At 43.3% G+C, this 21,333-nt stretch overlaps 1 protein-coding gene across 1 annotated transcript in view; it reads right to left on the bottom strand.

Annotated features, from left to right (window-relative positions):
* Positions 1-21,296, bottom strand: part of CAPS2 (calcyphosine 2) — a 58,060-nt gene extending 36,764 nt beyond the window's left edge. Inside the window, exons 1-7 of the mRNA XM_075274349.1 lie at positions 21,269-21,296; positions 19,845-19,933; positions 17,535-17,578; positions 15,271-15,316; positions 11,103-11,222; positions 2,232-2,264; positions 1,985-2,152 (exon numbers count right to left, since the gene is read on the bottom strand). Of these exons, the coding sequence (XP_075130450.1) occupies positions 1,985-2,152; positions 2,232-2,264; positions 11,103-11,222; positions 15,271-15,316; positions 17,535-17,578; positions 19,845-19,922 (489 nt within the window). The 5' untranslated portion in view covers positions 19,923-19,933; positions 21,269-21,296. The remainder of the gene's footprint in view (positions 1-1,984; positions 2,153-2,231; positions 2,265-11,102; positions 11,223-15,270; positions 15,317-17,534; positions 17,579-19,844; positions 19,934-21,268) is intronic.
* Between the last annotated feature and the right edge of the window lie 37 nt (positions 21,297-21,333).

Genomic DNA, 21,333 nt, shown 5'->3' with positions numbered 1-21,333 from the left:
TTTATTAGGTACACCTGTCCAATTGCTCGTTAACACTCAATTTCTAATCAGCCAATCACATGGCGGCAACTCAGTGTATTTAGGCATGTAGACATGGTCAAGACAATCTCCTGCAGTTCAAACCGAGCATCAGTATGGGGAAGAAAGGTGATTTGAGTGCCTTTGAACGTGGCATGGTTGTTGGTGCCAGAAGGGCTGGTCTGAGTATTTCAGAAACTGCTGATCTACTGGGATTTTCACGAACAACCATCTCTAGGGTTTACAGAGAATGGTCCGAAAAAGAAAAAACATCCAGTGAGCGGCAGTTCTGTGGGCGGAAATGCGTTGTTGATGCCAGAGGTCAGAGGAGAATGGCCAGACTGGTTCGAGCTGATAGAAAGGCAACAGTGACTCAAATAGCCACCCGTTACAACCAAGGTAGCCAGAAGAGCATCTCTGAACACACAGTACGTCGAACTTTGAGGCAGATGGGCTACAGCAGCAGAAGACCACACCGGGTGCCACTCCTTTCAGCTAAGAACAGGAAACTGAGGCTACAATTTGCACAAGCTCATCGAAATTGGACAATAGAAGATTGGAAAAAACGTTGCCTGGTCTGATGAGTCTCGATTTCTGCTGCGACATTCGGATGGTAGGGTCAGAATTTGGCATCAACAACATGAAAGCATGGATCCATCCTGCCTTGTATCAACGGTTCAGGCTGCTGGTGGTGGTGTCATGGTGTGGGGAATATTTTCTTGGCACTCTTTGGGCCCCTTGGTACCAATTGAGCATCGTTGCAACGCCAAAGCCTACCTGAGTATTGTTGCTGACCATGTCCATCCCTTTATGACCACAATGTACCCAACATCTGATGGCTACTTTCAGCAGGATAATGCGCCATGTCATAAAGCTGGAATCATCTCAGACTGGTTTCTTGAACATGACAATGAGTTCACTGTACTCCAATGGCCTCCACAGTCACCAGATCTCAATCCAATAGAGCATCTTTGGGATGTGGTGGAACGGGAGATTCGCATCATGGATGTGCAGCCGACAAATCTGCGGCAACTGTGTGATGCCATCATGTCAATATGGACCAAAATCTCTGAGGAATGCTTCCAGCACCTTGTTGAATCTATGCCACGAAGAATTGACGCAGTTCTGAAGGAAAAAGGGGGTCCAACCCGTTACTAGCATGGTGTACCTAATAAAGTGGCCGGTGAGTGTATGTACCCTAAAATTGTGCAAAATAAAAGTACAACTTGTCTTGCATAGAATAAGCCCTCAAATAGCTATTTTTCTGTTGACATGTTTTATAATGTCCTAGAAATAAGTGACCCTCCCCTCATTTTCTCTATATGTTACAGCCCCCTACTCCATACATACACAGTAAAATTCAGTGAGAGGCAGGAACAGCTCTCAATACAGAAGCAAGGGTAAGAGCAAAAAAACGCAGGATTTCACAGAAAGGAGACATTTGTTAATAAAGTATATTACAAAATGTATTAATAACACAAATACTGCCAGAAAATCAAAAGTTGTTAGAAAGTTTAGTTATGCTTTAAAGTGTTAAAAGACAACCGATTCTGAACTATAGTACAGGGTGTAACTAATAAGTGGTAAATGATACATAATAAGTATACTTTTCTTCTCTTTTTCTGCTCCTATGTTAAAAAACTGCTAAAGTGCTGCCTCTGCATTTCTCTGTACATTCACCAAAGGAAATACTACACTTTAATACCGTACATTTTCCCTGATAATGAGACAAAGTATGGTCTGTCAATCCACATGTATATGTAACAAGATACTTTATGCAAAACCGTATTTGCCTTGTCCCACAATGTCATCCACAGAAAGGATGTTTCCTGTCAATATTTGTTTAGTCTGAATGGTGACATGAAAGATTCAGATTAATACAAGTCCTCGATACACACATATATATATTCCTTAAGAAACAAGAAAAGCATGCAGTGATAATCCTTAGATAATGGTCTATGATCACCTCTTGTTTATTATCGTGTCTTGCAGAACGCTGTTTATTCTGTTCTCTCATCGTATATTGCTTGTAGCTATTCTTCATATCTTCTTCATACTGCTGATACTTCAAGCGGAATCTGTCTGATGCTGATGGTAAATTCTCAGGAACGGTTTTCAGCTGGCTTATAGAGAGCTGGTAGTCACAGGAGAATAAGGGCATTACATGATAATCTCTGAATAAATCTAAATGTTTTTAGAAATACTATTCTTACCTCATGAGTGACCGGAGAAGGCTTGCTAAAAATCTAGGATTTAAGAAAACAATAGATAAAAAGTTGAGAGACGGATCGAACAATATGCAAACACAAACAAATATAAGGACATATTCATACATATTTCTTGCAGACTGAAAATCAATTACACTCATCTGAAAAAGGTTTTTTTTTTGTTTTTGTTTTTTATAACCAGCTACTGTGTAAGCGGCCACAAGAAAATGGCTGCGGGCATGCGCAGTCGTCTCTGCCTGAGGCCCGATGGAAGAGCTGACTGCACATGCCTAGAAGTTTGAAACCCAGGACGGAAGAAGAAGCGGAGAGAGGCGTTCCAGAACATAGAGGCGTCACTGGAGATTTCTCTTGCAGCATTGGGGACGCCCCCAGTGCTGTTTGAGCGCTGGGGACCCCTCAGTGCTGCGAGAAAACCCATTTACATACAGAAGAAAAACAAGATTTTTACCGAACGGTGGTGTGGAGAAGAAATCTAAAGGTAGGAGAAGAATAGCCTTTCTTAAGGCTATTCCGACATGTTAGGGAAAAAAATGGGATTCCAATGATTGGACTCCTTTAATGGGGTCCATGTGGTGTCTGCTTGGTTTCCACATGAAAAATGCGGAGGGAACAGTGCTGCTTGCAGCGCTTTTCGTTCTGCATTTTACAAGCAGAGACGGGAACGGAATGACCCGAATGCAGATGTGGACCGGGCCTTACTTTCAGCACAGTTATGCTCTCTACTGTCAGGCAGGCGGTCTGAATCTGTCTGCTCCCATCTGACACCACGTATTTCATAGTAGCGGGCATAACTGTGTAAGAACTGACAGCACCAATTGCTCCGCAGTGGTAGGAGCTTGGGGAATAAAAAATCTAACTGCTGTAGAATCAGTGAAGCAACAACTATTAAAGGATGCAAAGAAATGAAGCTGGTACAGGAGGTGAAAGATCTTCTTTAACAATGACAGAGGAAGCAAACAGTGCTATATAGTGTAGGGTCATATGGGAATACATGGACAAGTGTGCACCTGAGTGGGTCACCCCTAAGGTAATGACTAAATAATATAAAGAGTAATATGACATCACTGATACCACCATGCCCAACATCATCCTGTATCCCCAGCAGTCCAGGCAAATGAAATTAGCATTATAAAAAGCACTATCTTTTATATGTTCATAAAGTTGGTTATAAAATAGAACAGTAAAGTGGAAGTAACCATAGTGACGCATGGAAATCTGAAATCTGAGTATGCCCATTGGGACTTATCATAATGACATCTTTCCCAGTTCACAGTGGATCGCTGTATAAACTCAGATCAAAGACTCTCGATGATGTGAAGTAACGATAGAAGTTTTAATGAATGACACTGCAGGTTTGCTATTCTCTACATTTATCACAAGCAATAGAGCAATGATAGAATGAAAAAATGAAGTCAGAACTTCAACATAGTTAAAGGGAGTCTCAAGATAAAAGCATTAATTGCCTATTGTTAGGATAGACCTTCAATGTTTAATAGGTGGGGGTCTGACCCTTTGGACCTCTACCAGTCATGAGAACAAAGTGTTTGCGATATCCGAAACATGTTGCGCTAGTCAATGCAGCTAGTCCAAACATGAGTGATGCCTCGTACTGCAGCATCGCCATTCACTTTGTGCTCTCACGGGGCAGACCCCAACCAAGTCATTTATTAAATGTAGTTTTTTTCATTCACAAACCATACACAGCTTCTTATAAATGCTAGTATTTTTTTTACTAGCTTCAATGCTCCCCCTACTGACAGCAAATGGGTAATGCTAAATGGGACAATGTTTGTAAAGCACTGCGAAATATTATGGCACTATATACGTAAGCATCATAAATAAGTAATAATAAATAATGCAGTATTAAGATACACTCTATAAATTTATATATATATATATATATATATATATATATATATATATATATACACTCACCGGCCACTTTATTAGGTACACCTGTCCAAATGCTTGTTAACACTTAATTTCTAATCAGCCAATCACATGGCGGCAACTCAGTGCATTTAGGCATGTAGACATGGTCAAGACAATCTCCTGCAGTTCAAACCGAGCATCAGTATGGGGAAGAAAGGTGATTTGAGTGCCTTTGAACGTGGCATGGTTGTTGGTGCCAGAAGGGCTGGTCTGAGTATTTCAGAAACTGCTGATCTACTGGGATTTTCACGCACAACCATCTCTAGGGTTTACAGAGAATGGTCCGAAAAAGAAAAAACATCCAGTGAGCGGCAGTTCTGTGGGCGGAAATGCGTTGTTGATGCCAGAGGTCAGAGGAGAATGGCCAGACTGGTTCGAGCTGATAGAAAGGCAACAGTGACTCAAATAGCCACCCGTTACAACCAAGGTAGCCAGAAGAGCATCTCTGAACGCACAGTACGTCGAACTTTGAGGCAGATGGGCTACAGCAGCAGAAGACCACACCGGGTGCCACTCCTTTCAGCTAAGAACAGGAAACTGAGGCTACAATTTGCACAAGCTCATCGAAATTGGACAATTGAAGATTGGAAAAACGTTGCCTGGTCTGATGAGTCTCGATTTCTGCTGCGACATTCGGATGGTAGGGTCAGAATTTGGCGTCAACAACATGAAAGCATGGATCCATCCTGCCTTGTATCAACGGTTCAGGCTGGTGGTGGTGGTGTCATGGTGTGGGGAATATTTTCTTGGCACTCTTTGGGCCCCTTGGTACCAATTGAGCATCGTTGCAACACCAAAGCCTACCTGAGTATTGTTGCTGACCATGTCCATCCCTTTATGACCACAATGTACCCAACATCTGATGGCTACTTTCAGCAGGATAATGCGCCATGTCATAAAGCTGGAATCATCTCAGACTGGTTTCTTGAACATGACAATGAGTTCACTGTACTCCAATGGCCTCCACAGTCACCAGATCTCAATCCAATAGAGCATCTTTGGGATGTGGTGGAACGGGAGATTCGCATCATGGATGTGCAGCCGACAAATCTGCGGCAACTGTGTGATGCCATCATGTCAATATGGACCAAAATCTCTGAGGAATGCTTCCAGCACCTTGTTGAATCTATGCCACGAAGAATTGAGGCAGTTCTGAAGGCAAAAGGGGGTCCAACCCGTTACTAGCATGGTGTACCTAATAAAGTGGCCGGTGAGTGTATATATATATGTATATATATATATATATATATATATATATATATATATATATATATATGTATATATGTATATATGTATATATATATATATGTATATATATATATATATATGTATATATATATATATATATATATATATATATATATATATATATATATATATACATGTATATATATATATAATATATTAAAAGAGGCAGACCTGAAATAAAGTTGGTGGAGGAACTTAGGAATAAAAAAAAAAAACTTTCTTTCCCCTGCGCTGAAACCCAATGAAAATTTAAGCCAGAAATGGCAATTTATAATGTGGGCCTCCAGTCAGTCCTCAGTCTAGTATACACAATAACACCACAATACCACCAGTCAGTCCTCAGTCTAGTCTATACGCTGCCTCCAGCCAGTCCTCAGTCTAGTATACACACTGCCTCCAGTCATTCCTCAGTCTAGTATACATGCTGCCTCCAGTCATTCCTCAGTCTAGTATACACACTGCCTCCAGCCAGTCCTCAGTCTAGTATACACGGTGCCACCAGCCAGTCCTCAGTCTAGTATACACGCTGCCTCCAGTCATTCCTCAGTCTAGTATACACGCTGCCTCCAGTCATTCCTCAGTCTAGTATACACACTGCCTCCAGCCAGTTCTCAGTCTAGTATACACACTGCCTCCAGCCAGTCCTCAGTCTAGTATACACGGTGCCACCAGCCAGTCCTCAGTCTAGTATACACGCTGCCTCCAGCCAGTCCTCAGTCTAGTATACACGCTGCCACCAGCCAGTCCTCAGTCTAGTATACACGCTGCCTCCAGTCAGTCCTCAGTCTAGTATACACGCTGCCACCAGCTAGTCCTCAGTCTAGTATACACGGTGCCTCCAGTCAGTCCTCAGTCTAGTATACACGCTGCCTCCAGTCAGTCCTCAGTCTAGTATACACGCTGCCTCCAGTCATTCCTCAGTCTAGTATACACGCTGCCTCCAGTCAGTCCTCAGTCTAGTATACACGCTGCCACCAGTCAGTCCTCAGTCTAGTATACACGCTGCCACCAGCCAGTCCTCAGTCTAGTATACACGGTGCCACCAGCCAGTCCTCAGTCTAGTATACACGCTGCCTCCAGTCAGTCCTCAGTCTAGTATACACGCTGCCACCAGTCAGTCCTCAGTCTAGTATACACGCTGCCTCCAGTCAGTCCTCAGTCTAGTATACACGCTGCCTCCAGTCAGTCCTCAGTCTAGTATACACGGTGCCACCAGCCAGTCCTCAGTCTAGTATACACGCTGCCACCAGTCAGTCCTCAGTCTAGTCTATACGTTGCCTCCAGCCAGTCCTCAGTCTAGTATACACGTTGCCTCCAATCAGTCCTCAGTCTAGTCTATACGCTGCCACCAGTCAGTCCTCAGTCTAGTATACACGGTGCCACCAGTCAGTCCTCAGTCTAGTCTATACGTTGCCTCCAGCCAGTCCTCAGTCTAGTATACACGCTGCCTCCAGTCAGTCCTCAGTCTAGTATACGCACTGCCACCAGCCAGTCCTCAGTCTAGTCTATACGCTGCCTCCAATCAGTCCTCAGTCTAGTATACACGCTGCCACCAGCCAGTTCTCAGTCTAGTATACACGGTGTCACCAGTCAGTCCTCAGTCTAGTCTATACGTTGCCTCCAGCCAGTCCTCAGTCTAGTATACACGCTGCCTCCAATCAGTCCTCAGTCTAGTCTATACGCTGCCACCAGTCAGTCCTCAGTCTAGTATACACGGTGCCACCAGTCAGTCCTCAGTCTAGTCTATATGTTGCCTCCAGCCAGTCCTCAGTCTAGTATACACGCTGCCTCCAGTCAGTCCTCAGTCTAGTATACGAACTGCCACCAGCCAGTCCTCAGTCTAGTATACACGCTGCCTCCAGTCAGTCCTCAGTCTAGTATACGCACTGCCACCAGCCAGTCCTCAGTCTAGTCTATACGCTGCCTCCAATCAGTCCTCAGTCTAGTATACACGCTGCCACCAGCCAGTTCTCAGTCTAGTATACACGGTGCCACCAGTCAGTCCTCAGTCTAATCTATACGTTGCCTCCAGCCAGTCCTCAGTCTAGTATACACGCTGCCTCCAATCAGTCCTCAGTCTAGTATACACGCTGCCACCAGTCAGTCCTCAGTCTAGTATACACGCTGCCTCCAATCAGTCCTTAGTCTAGTATACACGCTGCCTCCAATCAGTCCTCAGTCTAGTATACACGGTGCCACCAGCCAGTTCTCAGTCTAGTATACGCGCTGCCACTAGTCGGTCCTCAGTCTAGTATACACGCTGCCTCCAGTCAGTCCTCAGTCTAGTATACGCACTGCCACCAGCCAGTCCTCAGTCTAGTATACACGCTGCCTCCAGTCAGTCCTCAGTCTAGTCTATACGCTGCCTCCAGTCAGTCCTCAGTCTAGTATACGCACTGCCACCAGCCAGTCCTCAGTCTAGTATACACGCTGCCTCCAGTCAGTCCTCAGTCTAGTCTATACGCTGCCTCCAGTCAGTCCTCAGTCTAGTATACACGGTGCCACCAGCCAGTTCTCAGTCTAGTATACGCGCTGCCACCAGCCAGTCCTCAGTCTAGTATACAGGCTGCCTCCAGTCAGTCCTCAGTCTAGTCTATACGCTGCCTCCAGTCAGTCCTCAGTCTAGTATACACGCTGCCTCCAGTCAGTCCTCAGTCTAGTCTATACGCTGCCTCCAGTCAGTCCTCAGTCTAGTATACACGCTGCCACCAGCCAGTTCTCAGTCTAGTATACGCGCTGCCACCAGCCAGTCCTCAGTCTAGTATACAGGCTGCCTCCAGTCAGTCCTCAGTTTAGTCTATACGCTGCCTCCAGTCAGTCCTCAGTCTAGTATACACGGTGCCACCAGCCAGTCCTCAGTCTAGTATACACGCTGCCTCCAGTCAGTCCTCAGTCTAGTCTATACGCTGCCTCCAGTCAGTCCTCAGTCTAGTATACGCACTGCCACCAGCCAGTCCTCAGTCTAGTATACAGGCTGCCTCCAGTCAGTCCTCAGTCTAGTATACACGCTGCCACCAGCCAGTTCTCAGTCTAGTATACGCGCTGCCACCAGCCAGTCCTCAGTCTAGTATGCACGCTGCCACCAGCCAGTCCTCAGTCTAGTATACACGCTGCCACCAGCCAGTCCTCAGTCTAGTATACACGCTGCCTCCAGTCAGTCCTTAGTCTAGTATACACGGTGCCACCAACCAGTCCTCAGTCTAGTATAAACACTGCCACCAGTCAGTCCTCAATGTACTATAAACGCAGTAAGTGATAAACGCTACTCATGGTCAGTTCGTAGTCTAGTGTAAATGTAAATGCTGACCAGTCCCCGGTCTATTAGAAACGCTATCACCAGTAAGTCCTCAGTCTAGTATAAAGGTAGATGGTGGTCAGTTCTCAGTCTATTATAAATGCTACCCACAGTCAGTTCTCAGGCTAATGTAAATGCAGCTGGTGGTCAGTCCTCAGTCTTGATACAGTATAACCACTACCCATGGTCAGTTTGTAGTCTAATGTAAATATAGATGGTGGTCAGTCCTCAGTCTACTATAAACGCTGCCCATGGTCAGTTCATAGTCTAGTGTAAATGTACCTGGTGGTCAGTTGGTGCGGCCCAGGGCGTGTTAAACACACAGCGCCGTATTAACCATTTTGATTAGTATATCTAGTACTGGTTCTCACTTTGGCTGCATCTGTTATCCTAACACTACCTACCACTACCAAAAGTGGGTAATACAGGGGGAATGAATTCTCTGGGGATAATATGTGGGCTTGGAGGTGGTGGGGAGACAGTGGATGTCAGTGGCATTTTGAGGGAGTACAGGGCACATAAATCACAGGCATAGGACACTTACAGGCAGCAGCTTCTGGAACTTCATGACCTCCTGCAGTCAGTATACATATAGTTATTGACATGATCAGGAGAGCAGAGGAGCAGCCAGTTCTGGATTTACAGAGGGATGGAGAAATGCAGAAGACTTCTCTCCTCCTGCTCTACCCTTCCCTTCTATCTAGATCTGTACTGAGGCTGGGACCCTGGTGTTTCAGTAATAGTAACTACTGGACACAATAATTATTTCTCCTCTAAAATGTAGGAGAGATGATTATTGCAGCTTTCTGAGTCTGACCCATTGTCCTGTGACACCGTGCAGCTGAAAGGACAGACTTCAGGTACACTCACCACTTTGTTCTACTTACTAAGGACATGTTGCTACCACAAAGCACCAATATCTAAAGGTCCAAACCTGCAGCTCTTGTGGAGGCCCCTACTTGCTCTGTAGTTGTGCCCCCCTTTAATACAGTCCTGTATAGAGGACTAAACATAAAAATATAAATAACAAACATTAACTACAAAAATATGCCAGATTTTTTTTACAAGGTTTACTGCTCCACCTACTGACAGAAAATCAGTAATGCAATAAGAAATACTGTATAATGAATAATATTTTCTTGCTGCACTCAGCCCCTTCCTGCTATTTCCCCGCCTTCCAAACCCCTAAACTTTTTTATTATATTGTTCACAGAGCCATATGAAGGCTTAATGTTTGCAGGATAAATTGCTCTTCATAATAATATCATTTATTATTTTGTACAATGTACTGGGAAGCTGGAAAAAAAAACATAATGGGATGGAATTGAAGAAAAAGTTTATTCGTGAAACTTTCTTACGGGCTTCGTTTTTATGGTGTTCACTGTACAGCCAAAATGATGTGACGGAATTTGCGTAAAAATCCTGACCAAAAAACGTCTCCCATTGACATCAATGGGAGCCGGTCTTTTCCTTTTACCCGCTCGAGGAAAAAAAGAAACGACATGTCCTTTCTTCAGGCAGATTCCGCGGCTGATTAATCCGCCTCACGACACCTCCCTCCTAACTAGACCCATTCATTTGGGCCTAATCCGGAGCGGAATGTAATGCAATAAGAAATACTGTATAATGAATAATATTTTCTTGCTGCACTCAGCCCCTTCCTGCTATTTCCCCGCCTTCCAAACCCCTAAACTTTTTTATTATATTGTTCACAGAGCCATATGAAGGCTTAATGTTTGCAGGATAAATTGCTCTTCATAATAATATCATTTATTATTTTGTACAATGTACTGGGAAGCTGGAAAAAAAAACATAATGGGATGGAATTGAAGAAAAAGTTTATTCGTGAAACTTTCTTACGGGCTTCGTTTTTATGGTGTTCACTGTACAGCCAAAATGATGTGACGGAATTTGCGTAAAAATCCTGACCAAAAAACGTCTCCCATTGACATCAATGGGAGCCGGTCTTTTCCTTTTACCCGCTCGAGGAAAAAAAGAAACGACATGTCCTTTCTTCAGGCAGATTCCGCGGCTGATTAATCCGCCTCACGACACCTCCCTCCTAACTAGACCCATTCATTTGGGCCTAATCCGGAGCGGAATGTCGCGACTGAATGCCGATGCCAGGCGTGGCTAGCCGTTTTTTGGTCCAGAATCTGAGGCGGCCTCCGCATCAAAATCCTGACCAAAAAAAAACCCGTCTGAACCCGACCTTAAAGACACGGCCTCTGCAGAGAAGTTAAAATACCGAAGACAAAAACATAAATAACATAAATGCAATATAATTATATGCCAGACTATATTAATAATGAATATATTACAAATGTATATACTTGTGAAACGTATTTATTCAAATTTAACACTAGCTCAGCTCTGTATACCTGTTGTTTCTGATCTTGCTGTGTATATGGAGTGTTCAGAGGTGTTCCCCAACTAACAGTTGAGGAGGAATCTGGAGGGCCAAATCTTGGATACCCTTTACTTAAAGGTACATAAGTGTCCTAGAAAAAATGAACTAAATAAGAATAAATGAATCAAACACATTAAAACCTATTTACTGGATTTAAAATTTAATATATCATTCTCTATATGTAATCTGGAAAAAATTCTCACATAAAAAGGGAGCTTTACATTTGAAGATAAAAAGGTTTTCTTCTGTAGACAGTTATCCCTTATCACATGATAGCAAAAAGTGTCTCATTGCTGAGGGTCCAACCTGTGGCCCACAGAAATGATTGGAACTATGGCCATACATGTAAACATCCATGAGAAAGGGCCACTGTTCTCGTGACTGCTATGGGTACCATTTGGCTGTTATGCTGTGGATCGGGCATGAGTAATATTAATGGGAAAATCCCTGTAATTTAACAATTATATTAGAAAATTGTCCTTAAAGGGATTCTACCACTAAATTAACATTTTTTCTATTTACCACGTCGGAATAGCCTTAAGAAAGGAGGGCTATTCATCTCCTACCTTGCTCAGTCGCCTCCGGCCCGCCGTTCCATAGAAATACCGGTTTTTACTGGTATGCAAATGAATTCTCTCGAAGCAATGGGGGTGGGCCCCCGCACTCAAACGGAACTGTCTCCAGTGACGCCCCCTTCTTCAGCTGCAACCACCTCTTGTCTTCTGTCTTCCGTCTGGGTCAAACTGTGACGCCTGCGCAGTTGGCTCTGCCAGTGAGACACCAGCAGAGCCAAGTGCGCATGCCGGCCGGCGGCCATTTTTGGGAGTCCGCTCCTGTATTGAACTACAAGAGCAAGAGCAGCCTCCCAAAAATGGCCGCCAGCCGGCATGCGCAGTCGGCTCTACTTGTGTCTCACTGGTAGAACCAACTGCGCAGGCGTCGGAGTTGACCCAGATGGAAGACGACGAGAGAAGGGGAGGATGCAGCTGAAAATGGAGGCGTCGCTGGAGACAGTTCTCTGGCAGCAATGGGGACGCCCCCATTGCCGTTTGAGCGCTGGGGCCCGCCCCCATTGCTGAGAGAGAACTCATTTGCATACCGGTAAAAAACGGTATTTCTACGGAACGGCGGGCTGGAGGCGACTGAGCAAGGTAGGAGACGAATAGCCTTTCTTAAGGCTATTCCAATGTGGTAATTAGAAAAAAAACTGTTGGTTTAGTGGTAGAATCCCTTTAAAGAAAAACTGTGACACTTAACCAGAGATCATTATAGACCAGTAGTGTAATGTCACAAATAGCTTTATCCTAATGCTGTTTTACCAATATTTAATTTACCCTTCTTCTCTTAGGCTAGAATCACACAACTGAGTTTCACCAGTAAAATTGAGTCTGTGTCAAATCTGTGCCAGATTTATCAGCCTGGTCTTCATCCCAGGAACGGGACTCCTAGCATTATAGTTATCTATGACTCTAGGAGTCCCTGCCTCCCAGCCACATATTATCCAGTACTATAATCTTGAGAATCTAGCCTTACTCCAAGCACCTGTTCTTTACTGAAGCCAGAGTAGTGCATCCCGGGGTTAGAGGAGATCCGCACAGGATCCAGGAGCACCACATCAGATTCATCTCTAAGTGGGCATTAAAGTTTTTATTTTTAACCACAGCTAATTTCTTCACAAGTAGGGAACCAGTATCCTCTTAGAACCACGCAGAGGCCAGGCGCAGATGTGCTGGAAATCCATCAAGAATTTTTCTCAATTCTACCACAGTATCCATAAACATATACAGTGGGGCAAAAAAGTATTTAGTCAGTCACCAATAGTGCAAGTTCCACCACTTAAAAAGATGAGAGGCGTCTGTAATTTACATCATAGGCAGACCTCAACTATGAGAGAAAATGAGAAAACAAATCCAGAAAATCACATTGTCTGATTTTGTAAGAATTTATTTGCAAATTATGGTGGAAAATAAGTATTTGGTCACCTACAATCAAGATTTCTGGCTCTCACAGACCTGTAACTTCTTCTTTACGAGTCTCCTCTTTCCTCCACTCATTACTTGTAGTAATGGCACCTGTTTAAACTTGTTATCACTATAAAAAGACACCTGTGCACTCCCTCAAACAGTCAGACTCCAAACTCCACTATGGTTAAGACCAAAGAGCTGTCAAAGGACACCAGAAACAAAATTGTAGCCCTGCACCAGGCTGGGAAGACTGAATCTGCAATAGGCAACCAGCTTGGATTGAAGAAATCAACTGTGGGAGCAATAATTAGAAAATGGAAGACATACAAGACCACTGATAATCTCCCTCGCTCTGGGGCTCCACGCAAAATCTCACCCCGTGGGGTCAAAATGATCACAAGAACGGTGAGCAAAAATCCCAGAACAACGCCGGGGGACCTAGTGAATGAACTGCAGAGAGCTGGGACCAATGTAACAAAGCCTACCATCAGTAACACACTACGCCGCCAGGGACTCAGATCCTGCAGTGCCAGACGTGTCCCACTGCTTAAGCCAGTACATGTCCGGGCCCATCTGAAGTTTGCTAGAGAGCATTTGGATGATCCAGAAGAATATTGGGAGAATGTCCTATGGTCTGATAAAACCAAACTGGAACTGTTTGGTAGAAATACAACATTTTGTGTTTGGAGGAAAAAGAATACTGAGTTGCATCCATCAAACACCATACCTACTGTAAAGCATGGGGGTGGAAACATCATGCTTTGGGGCTGTTTCTCTGCAAAGGGCCAGGACGACTGATCCGGGTACATGAAAGAATGAATGGGGCCATGTATCGTGAGATTTTGAGTGCAAACCTCCTTCCATCAGCAAGGGCATTGAAGATGAAACATGGCTGGGTCTTTCAACATGACAATGATCCAAGGCACACCGCCAGGGCAACGAAGGAGAGGCTTTGTAAGAAGCATTTCAAGGTCCTGGAGTGGCCTAGCCAGTCTCCAGATCTCAACCCTATAGAAAACCTTTGGAGGGAGTTGAAAGTCTGTGTTGCCAAGCGACAGCCCCAAAACATCACTGCTCTAGAGGAGATCTGCATGGAGGAATGGGCCAACATACCAACAACAGTGTGTGCCAACCTTGTGAAGACTTACAGAAAACGTTTGACCTCTGTCATTGCCAACAAAGGATATATAACAAAGTATTGAGATGAAATTTTGTTACTGACCAAATACTTATTTTCCACCATAATTTGCAAATAAATTCTTACAAAATCAGACAATGTGATTTTCTGGATTTGTTTTCTCATTTTGTCTCTCATAGTTGAGGTCTACCTATGATGTAAATTACAGACGCCTCTCATCTTTTTAAGTGGTGGAACTTGCACTATTGGTGACTGACTAAATACTTTTTTGCCCCACTCTATGTGGAATTTCCTGCAGATTTAGCTGTAGATTGGCTATGAGCAGCAAAGAGTGAAATCCAAAGTATTTCCACAATATTTGAAGCTGCTTTTATTGTCATGTGGAAACCTTCTGGTATATGTGGATGGGATTTCGCGAATGTTATACACCTGTACTGTAACACGGATGCTAAGCCACAGTTAATCTGCCATGTGTGGATCTGACCCAACCTAAAAGGCAGCCTATACTATTCCAACAGCTGCTTCATGGCATAATCTTTCATTGGGCCCCATAAATTAGGGGATAACATTAACTAATGTGTCATAATAGAATAGTACATGTTTATTACTTTTCTAGTTACATCCTTCAACCCAACAATTTCAAATCATCAGCAGTGAATAATGGTGAATATTTCCTAAGATAATTGTGCCAGAAAGAAGCAGTTTTAGCTTCATCGACAATGTGTTCGGATTTAGTGAAAAAGAGGTTAAGTGAAAGTAGGGCATATAATTTGTGACAATGTGCACAAGCATTGTGTCAATAGGTGGTGTTAATTTAGACTACACAGTTGATGCACCAGATTTATCATGCAGTATCAGCCACTTTGATAAAAAATGCTACATTTTAGACAGTCTTTTATAAGTTTGCACTAAAAGTGTCTTAGGTTTCCACTGTACGCCTTCCTAAACAACATTAGGAAACCTTATGCCATTCCCCATGTTTTGTCTAATAGCTTATTTGTCCTTCAAATAATAGGAGATGTACACTGTATCATTACCTCATCATCTGAATCTCCAAGTTTTCCAAGATCAAGAGAAGGTACTCTGTAACAAATGGAAAGAATTAAAAGAAAATAACCTTATTAGTCTAGACACATACATGTAAAAGTATAAGATATAAATATGGTCCAAAATCGCTGCCTGCCTTCCCACAACCTTTATTACATGGAAAAATATTACTGATATTAATATCAAGCATTTAAAGTGCGCCTCCTCCTTTCTAGCACTCTATGGCACATGCCTCCTCACCTGGAAGATGGGATTCTGTGCAATACTGAATATAACTAAGGCACTGAAACAGCAAGTCTGCGCTTTAGCTGCATTTCAGTACCCCTTATTGACAAATGGGTACTGTGCTTTGTAATATACTAGGGCCATTTTAACACTTTGATGGGCCCAGTGCAAAGACCTGAAAAGTGGCTGTGACTCTTGTTGCGCAACCAAAGATTACTGAGACTTCTTCACCCATGTAAGTGAATGGAGTTGCACTGTGATCTAGCGGATTATGCACTGTTTGATCTTTTTGTCACAGTTTCAGTACCCTCTGGGTTGCAATGTGACGCTATTCACTTACCCTAGTACCTGGTGATCTTTACTCACATGACATGAGTTGCTGAGAACGTGGAGTAGACCTAGCCTGTCAGCTACATCCATGAGTCTCATATGTGACTCATTGATGTAGCAAAGTAAAAAGTGCCCCTCTTGTGACCCACACATAGGTAATAATACCCCTAGAGGAAACAGTTACTAATAGTGCTTGCCCACCCAGAGGTAATAGCCCCTCTCACATTTATAACAGTACCTAATATTACCTGCCCTCCCACATATATAATAGTGCCCACCACAAACCTACTTATGAGAAAAAGAGCCTAATCTGAACGACCTTAGGGGTTGAGTTCCTGAGATGGATTAGGAAGGGGGGAAGAGGGGCTGGAGGAGGGAGGATTAATATCATACTGGTAAAGCTTTGATAACCCTTGAATAATTATTTGTTCTGTACATTTGTTCTGAGTTGTAGTTTTCTTTTTATTGTTTTATCTGTGTTGTTTAAACTGTATGTACTCAACCATGAAAATCTCAATAAAAAGTTCTGGTCAAACCCCCCCCCCCCCCATAGGTAATAGGGCCCCCTACAGGTAATAGTCCATAATAATGTTCAGACCCCACAAGTATAGTATCCCCTCCCATAGGTAATAGTATCTTAATTATCTCTCCCACAAGTAATAGATACCCCGCAGGTAATAGTCCCCTCCACAGAGGTAATAGAATACTATTTAGGGAGCTTAGGGACCCGGTTTCAAGTGCAACAGCTATGACCCCTATAGCTGTTTGTTTTCTCTTTAGCCAGAGGGTCCCCCAGCACTCACCACAACTATTCAGTGGATCTGGTAGCAGGTTGTGCTGGAGACCTTCCAGCCAAAGACAGAATAAATTGAGTGATATCACGTGACATGGCCGGTGCGCTCTATAGTCCCAGAGCTCTGTGCTCTGCAGTCAATGATCCACCTCTGCTCAGCATGGGAGCTGCTCGCAAGCCTGCACAGTAGAGATGTATTAACGGCAGCAGAACAGAGAGCAGCGCTGGGACTATAGCATGCGCCAGCCATCAGAAAAGAGGGAGGAGTCGTCCCACAGGAAAAAGCATGGAAGGAAGAGAGGCAAGTCTGATTGTAGTGGATGGGGGGGAGTAGTAGTGACATTCCAGAAAAACGGATTGTCACCGGATAACCAGCAAATTTCTATGGGGCGGTCACATGACTGTCCCAGGAATATGGGTAAATATACATTTTTCTAAATTATGCTATTTAGAGAGAAGGCAGAGGGAGGGTGTTTAGATTAGTGTAGGGATTAGTTTTATTCCCTGACAATCCCTTTAAAGTTCTTCCGATGCTGCTGCATCGTTTGCCCTAAAGCAGCCCTGTAGTATGCCTGCATAACAAAACAGTATTCAGTGTGTTTTGAGAACTAGCTTTTGAAGTGTCAGGAGAATTTATTGACCAGATGAGGTCGAAATAAGGCATGTTTAATGTAAGTTGCCTGAATTTTATATTTGCTTTGCATTTGCTGCACTTTTAGCTTTATTACATAAAAACCAATAAACCACAATAAAAATGTGTCAGAATTGAAAGTCTTGACACTAGCATGTACTAAGCTCTACCCATTCTACAACTATTCTATAGTCTTGTTCTTTTACTTTGTAATCATGTAAATGCAATCTCTAAAAATACAGATCAGAGACTGAAGCTGAAAGTGAAATACTTACTCCTGCGGTCGTGTTTCTGAAGCCTGCGATGGCGCTCTCCAACCCTGCAATATCAAAAACAGAATATTAAAGTTAAACTGCACAAAATGGAAAGTAAGTGTACACATATACAGTTTTCAACATTCTGAAAAACATAAGAAAGAACTACCAACATACAACAGGCATAATGTTTTATACTCAAGCATGTCAGAAGACAGATGTCCCCTTAGTGCCCCTCAACACAGTATAACATTCTCCTTAGTGATCCCACAAATTATAATAGTACCTCAGTGCAACCCATACTATATAATGCCATACACAAAGTATTCTGTCACTTGATGACCCAACACAGTGTGATGCCCCCGCAAATATAGTGACCTTAAAAATCAAAAAAATATAATATTCACCTCCGCAGTCCAAAGGTCCCCTTTTGACTGTATGTAGAGACTGTTTGCAGCTCAGTCCAGCAAGTGTAATAATGTCATTGCATTTTACCGGCCTGTGAGGCTGTGACAAATCTCAAACTGCAGGGGCCAGAACTGACAGATGAGGATGTAAATATAACTGAAATCAGACCTTGCTGCCAGGCACTCAGAACAGCACCCAAAATCTAGAACTGTTTTGCTGGATCCAGGACAGAGGGGATACATGCTTTAAATTAAGAGGGTATATAGGTTGACATCCCACAATGGTTGGACACTACATCTATAACTCAGAGCGGGTGGAGAGGCTGTGGAACAGCTCAATGCAGAGTGTCTGGAGCACTTTAATGTGAGGGTCAAACCACAGAAAACTTATGAGAGCACCACCTGGGGGAACAATGTCTGATTTCTATAGCTACCATTGTGTGTTTCACCTCCTGTCCCCTGCCCCTATCTAACTCAGCCAGTCTGCAAAATAAAAAGTGTGGACAGACCCCCAGGAAATTCTGTAAACAGACAGTTAGTGGACCTATGAATGGAACTTATCTATCCAGGACATTTCACATAATTGGATTGAGCTCTGGGTTTAGTGGAAAATTCATTCTTATTTTTTCGCTTTAATCTTGGCAAATCTCTGCCAAGGTGGGAATTTTATCTGCTCCTAGTTCTGACTAGGTTGGAATTAAAGTGAACCTGTCAGCTTCATTGCCCTGTTTTAAAACCCCCATGCCCGCAATTAAAAAAAGATAAATCTTTATACTTAACTAGAGTCCAATGGTGCTCCCAGTGTGTGGTCAGTTTTTCAGTGAAGCTGAGGACGTACACCCCGGTTTCACTGGGTAAAAGTCAAATGTATGAGGCATGCGCACTAAACCAGTGGTGTACTCCTCTGGCTTCAGTGAAGAACTGCACTAGTGCAGTGTGTACAATGGCAGGGTAGGTATAAAACATTTTTATTTTTAGTGCTGACCCGGATGACTTTATTACAGGGTGATTTGGGTCACTAAACCCCATAGGAACCTATTGGTTTACTGTCACAAATCTCCCTGACAGATTCCCTTTCAAACAATGACCAAGCAGTGCTAATTTATGCTATTCCCTTAACACCTATATAGGAGAATGGAAGTGATGGAAACAAAGTAGCAATTAGCTATGTTGCTTCCATAACTGCAAAGCTATGGAAACAGTGTAGCTCAAGAGCGCTATGCTGTTTCCATAGCTTCCAATAATCTCTATGGAAGATACAGGAACACTAAGAGCAGCGTTGCCTGACTTTTCTCATAAATTCTTGCCATAAAGTTCAGGGCTGACATTTATTCCAGCACTATTTGCCAATATGGGAATAGGAAATAACCCTTTAAATAATTCCTTAACAAATTTTGCAGTGTGTTAGGGTGCAGTATCCTACTGTCATTAGGGAATACACTTGCCATGAGAGGGTGTGCTTGGTCTGCAACAAAGTTTAGGTAGGGAGTCCTTGTAAAAGTAACATCTATATGAATGACTTGACAAGATTTCCCAGAAGAACATTGCACAGAGTATCACACTGACTGCAGTGGCTTGACTTCCTCCTCCCTGCATTCTGGTGCTATCTCTCCCCAGGAAAGTGACATACGCCATGTCATTGACATGATTTTTCTGACAAATTGAATAAACGACAAACAACAATAAACACATATTACAAAAGAAAAAGATGTAAAACCTGATATGGATAACCCAGTCCCTGAACAGAGGGTAATCTTATCTTCTACAAAAAGCTAACATAAACTTCAGTTGCTATTTGCATTGCTTATGAAATAAACAAATACATATCATTTGTGCACCACCAGTCTACCACATTAGCTTTGCATTTCATCTTCTGAGAAATTAAGTCATCGGAAATTACATGTCTGCAAAATATTCCTACTACCTTAGCAAGCACAGTTTTTGATGTAACCTGAGCCTGGCCTCGAGGACTTGCAGCTATCCCTTTAATCTCCAAATTCATCTTGAAATGTACTGAAATAAAGGAAAAGAGATATGATCTATATTTCCACTTGTGATGAATTGCAGATGCTTAAACATAAAAAAAATGTTAGCGTAACAAACAACAACCAATCACAGTGCAGGTTTTAGAAATGATCGAATCATCTGATGGGCTGCTACAGGCAACACTGTTTTTCTACACTAGTTTTTATGAGACCCTTTTATGTCCTTGGGCGCACGCGGTTTTATGGTTTTATATATCGCGTGTGCCTCGGGTGAAGAGATATCAAAGCTGTTACCAATAGCTCTTCACTGTCAGAAGGGCGTTCTTGACAATCTGGCTGGGAATGTCCCTACTGATAGTACTGAGCATAGCGCTATACTGTCAGAGGGGCGTTCCTTACTGTCCAACCATAACGCTGAGTGGTGAGGAAAGCCCCCCCCCCCCCAGTACTGGTCTCAGAACGCCCCCCTCAATCTTTATTCTCTACGTGAACGATTGTCCTGCACAAGCACAGTATACTTGTGTAGATCCATGAACTATTGAACATGCAGAGAATAAAGATGGCGCATGGAGTATGCACTGTATACTCGTTCCAAACACCAAGTAGCTGAGCGTACAGCACACGCGCAAGAAAAAGGCATGACTTTACAAGAAGTGGTACGTTGATTTGTCCATTTGGAGACGTTCAAATTCTGATGACGCCACTGGATAACATCCCATGTGATCCATGAAGATCACTTGCATATGGAGAAAAGCCAGATTTTTTAGAAAAAGATAATATAGGAATGCCTGGAATAGCCTTTAGAAAGGCTATTAGAATATATGCTTACTTAAAAAGTGATTTTCCTAATGATAGACTCCTTTTAAACTAGGAAGTACAGATGGAGGGGACATTAAACTTTGGGGGAAGATGAAGAGGAACATTAAACTGGGGCGGGCAGATAGAGGGGACATTAAACTTTGGGGAAAAACAAAGAGGGACATTAAACTGGGAGGTACAGATGAAGAGGGACATTAGACTAGGGAGGGCAAAGGGACGGGGACATTAAATTTTGGGTGCAGTTGGAGGGGAGCATTAAACTGCAGGGGCAGATGGATCCCTGGGTTAAACTGGGGCACCAGGAAAGGGATTTTATACTATGGGGGCAATTGGAGGGGAACATTATAATGTGGAGGATCTAATGTTGGGGGTGACTGTATGAGGATTATAGTGTGTGGGTGCACAAAGAAAAATGAATGGGCAGGGTCAACGTGTCCAATGCAGTTGGGAGCTATGGATAAGGACATAAATCTGCCCTAGTGGGCATTATATCCGTGTAATAAGATGACTGTCCATTGTTTCTTGTAACAAGTCCCCCGCACACCTCTCTCCGTTATGTCCGGGCCTACTGTAGCTGCAGGTCAGTGTTCCCTACGATGCCTCCATCGC

This window comes from Leptodactylus fuscus, chromosome 5, assembly GCF_031893055.1.
Source record: "Leptodactylus fuscus isolate aLepFus1 chromosome 5, aLepFus1.hap2, whole genome shotgun sequence".
Classification (NCBI taxonomy): Eukaryota; Metazoa; Chordata; class Amphibia; order Anura; family Leptodactylidae; genus Leptodactylus; species Leptodactylus fuscus.
This window is presented reverse-complemented; position numbering and strand designations above follow the sequence as displayed.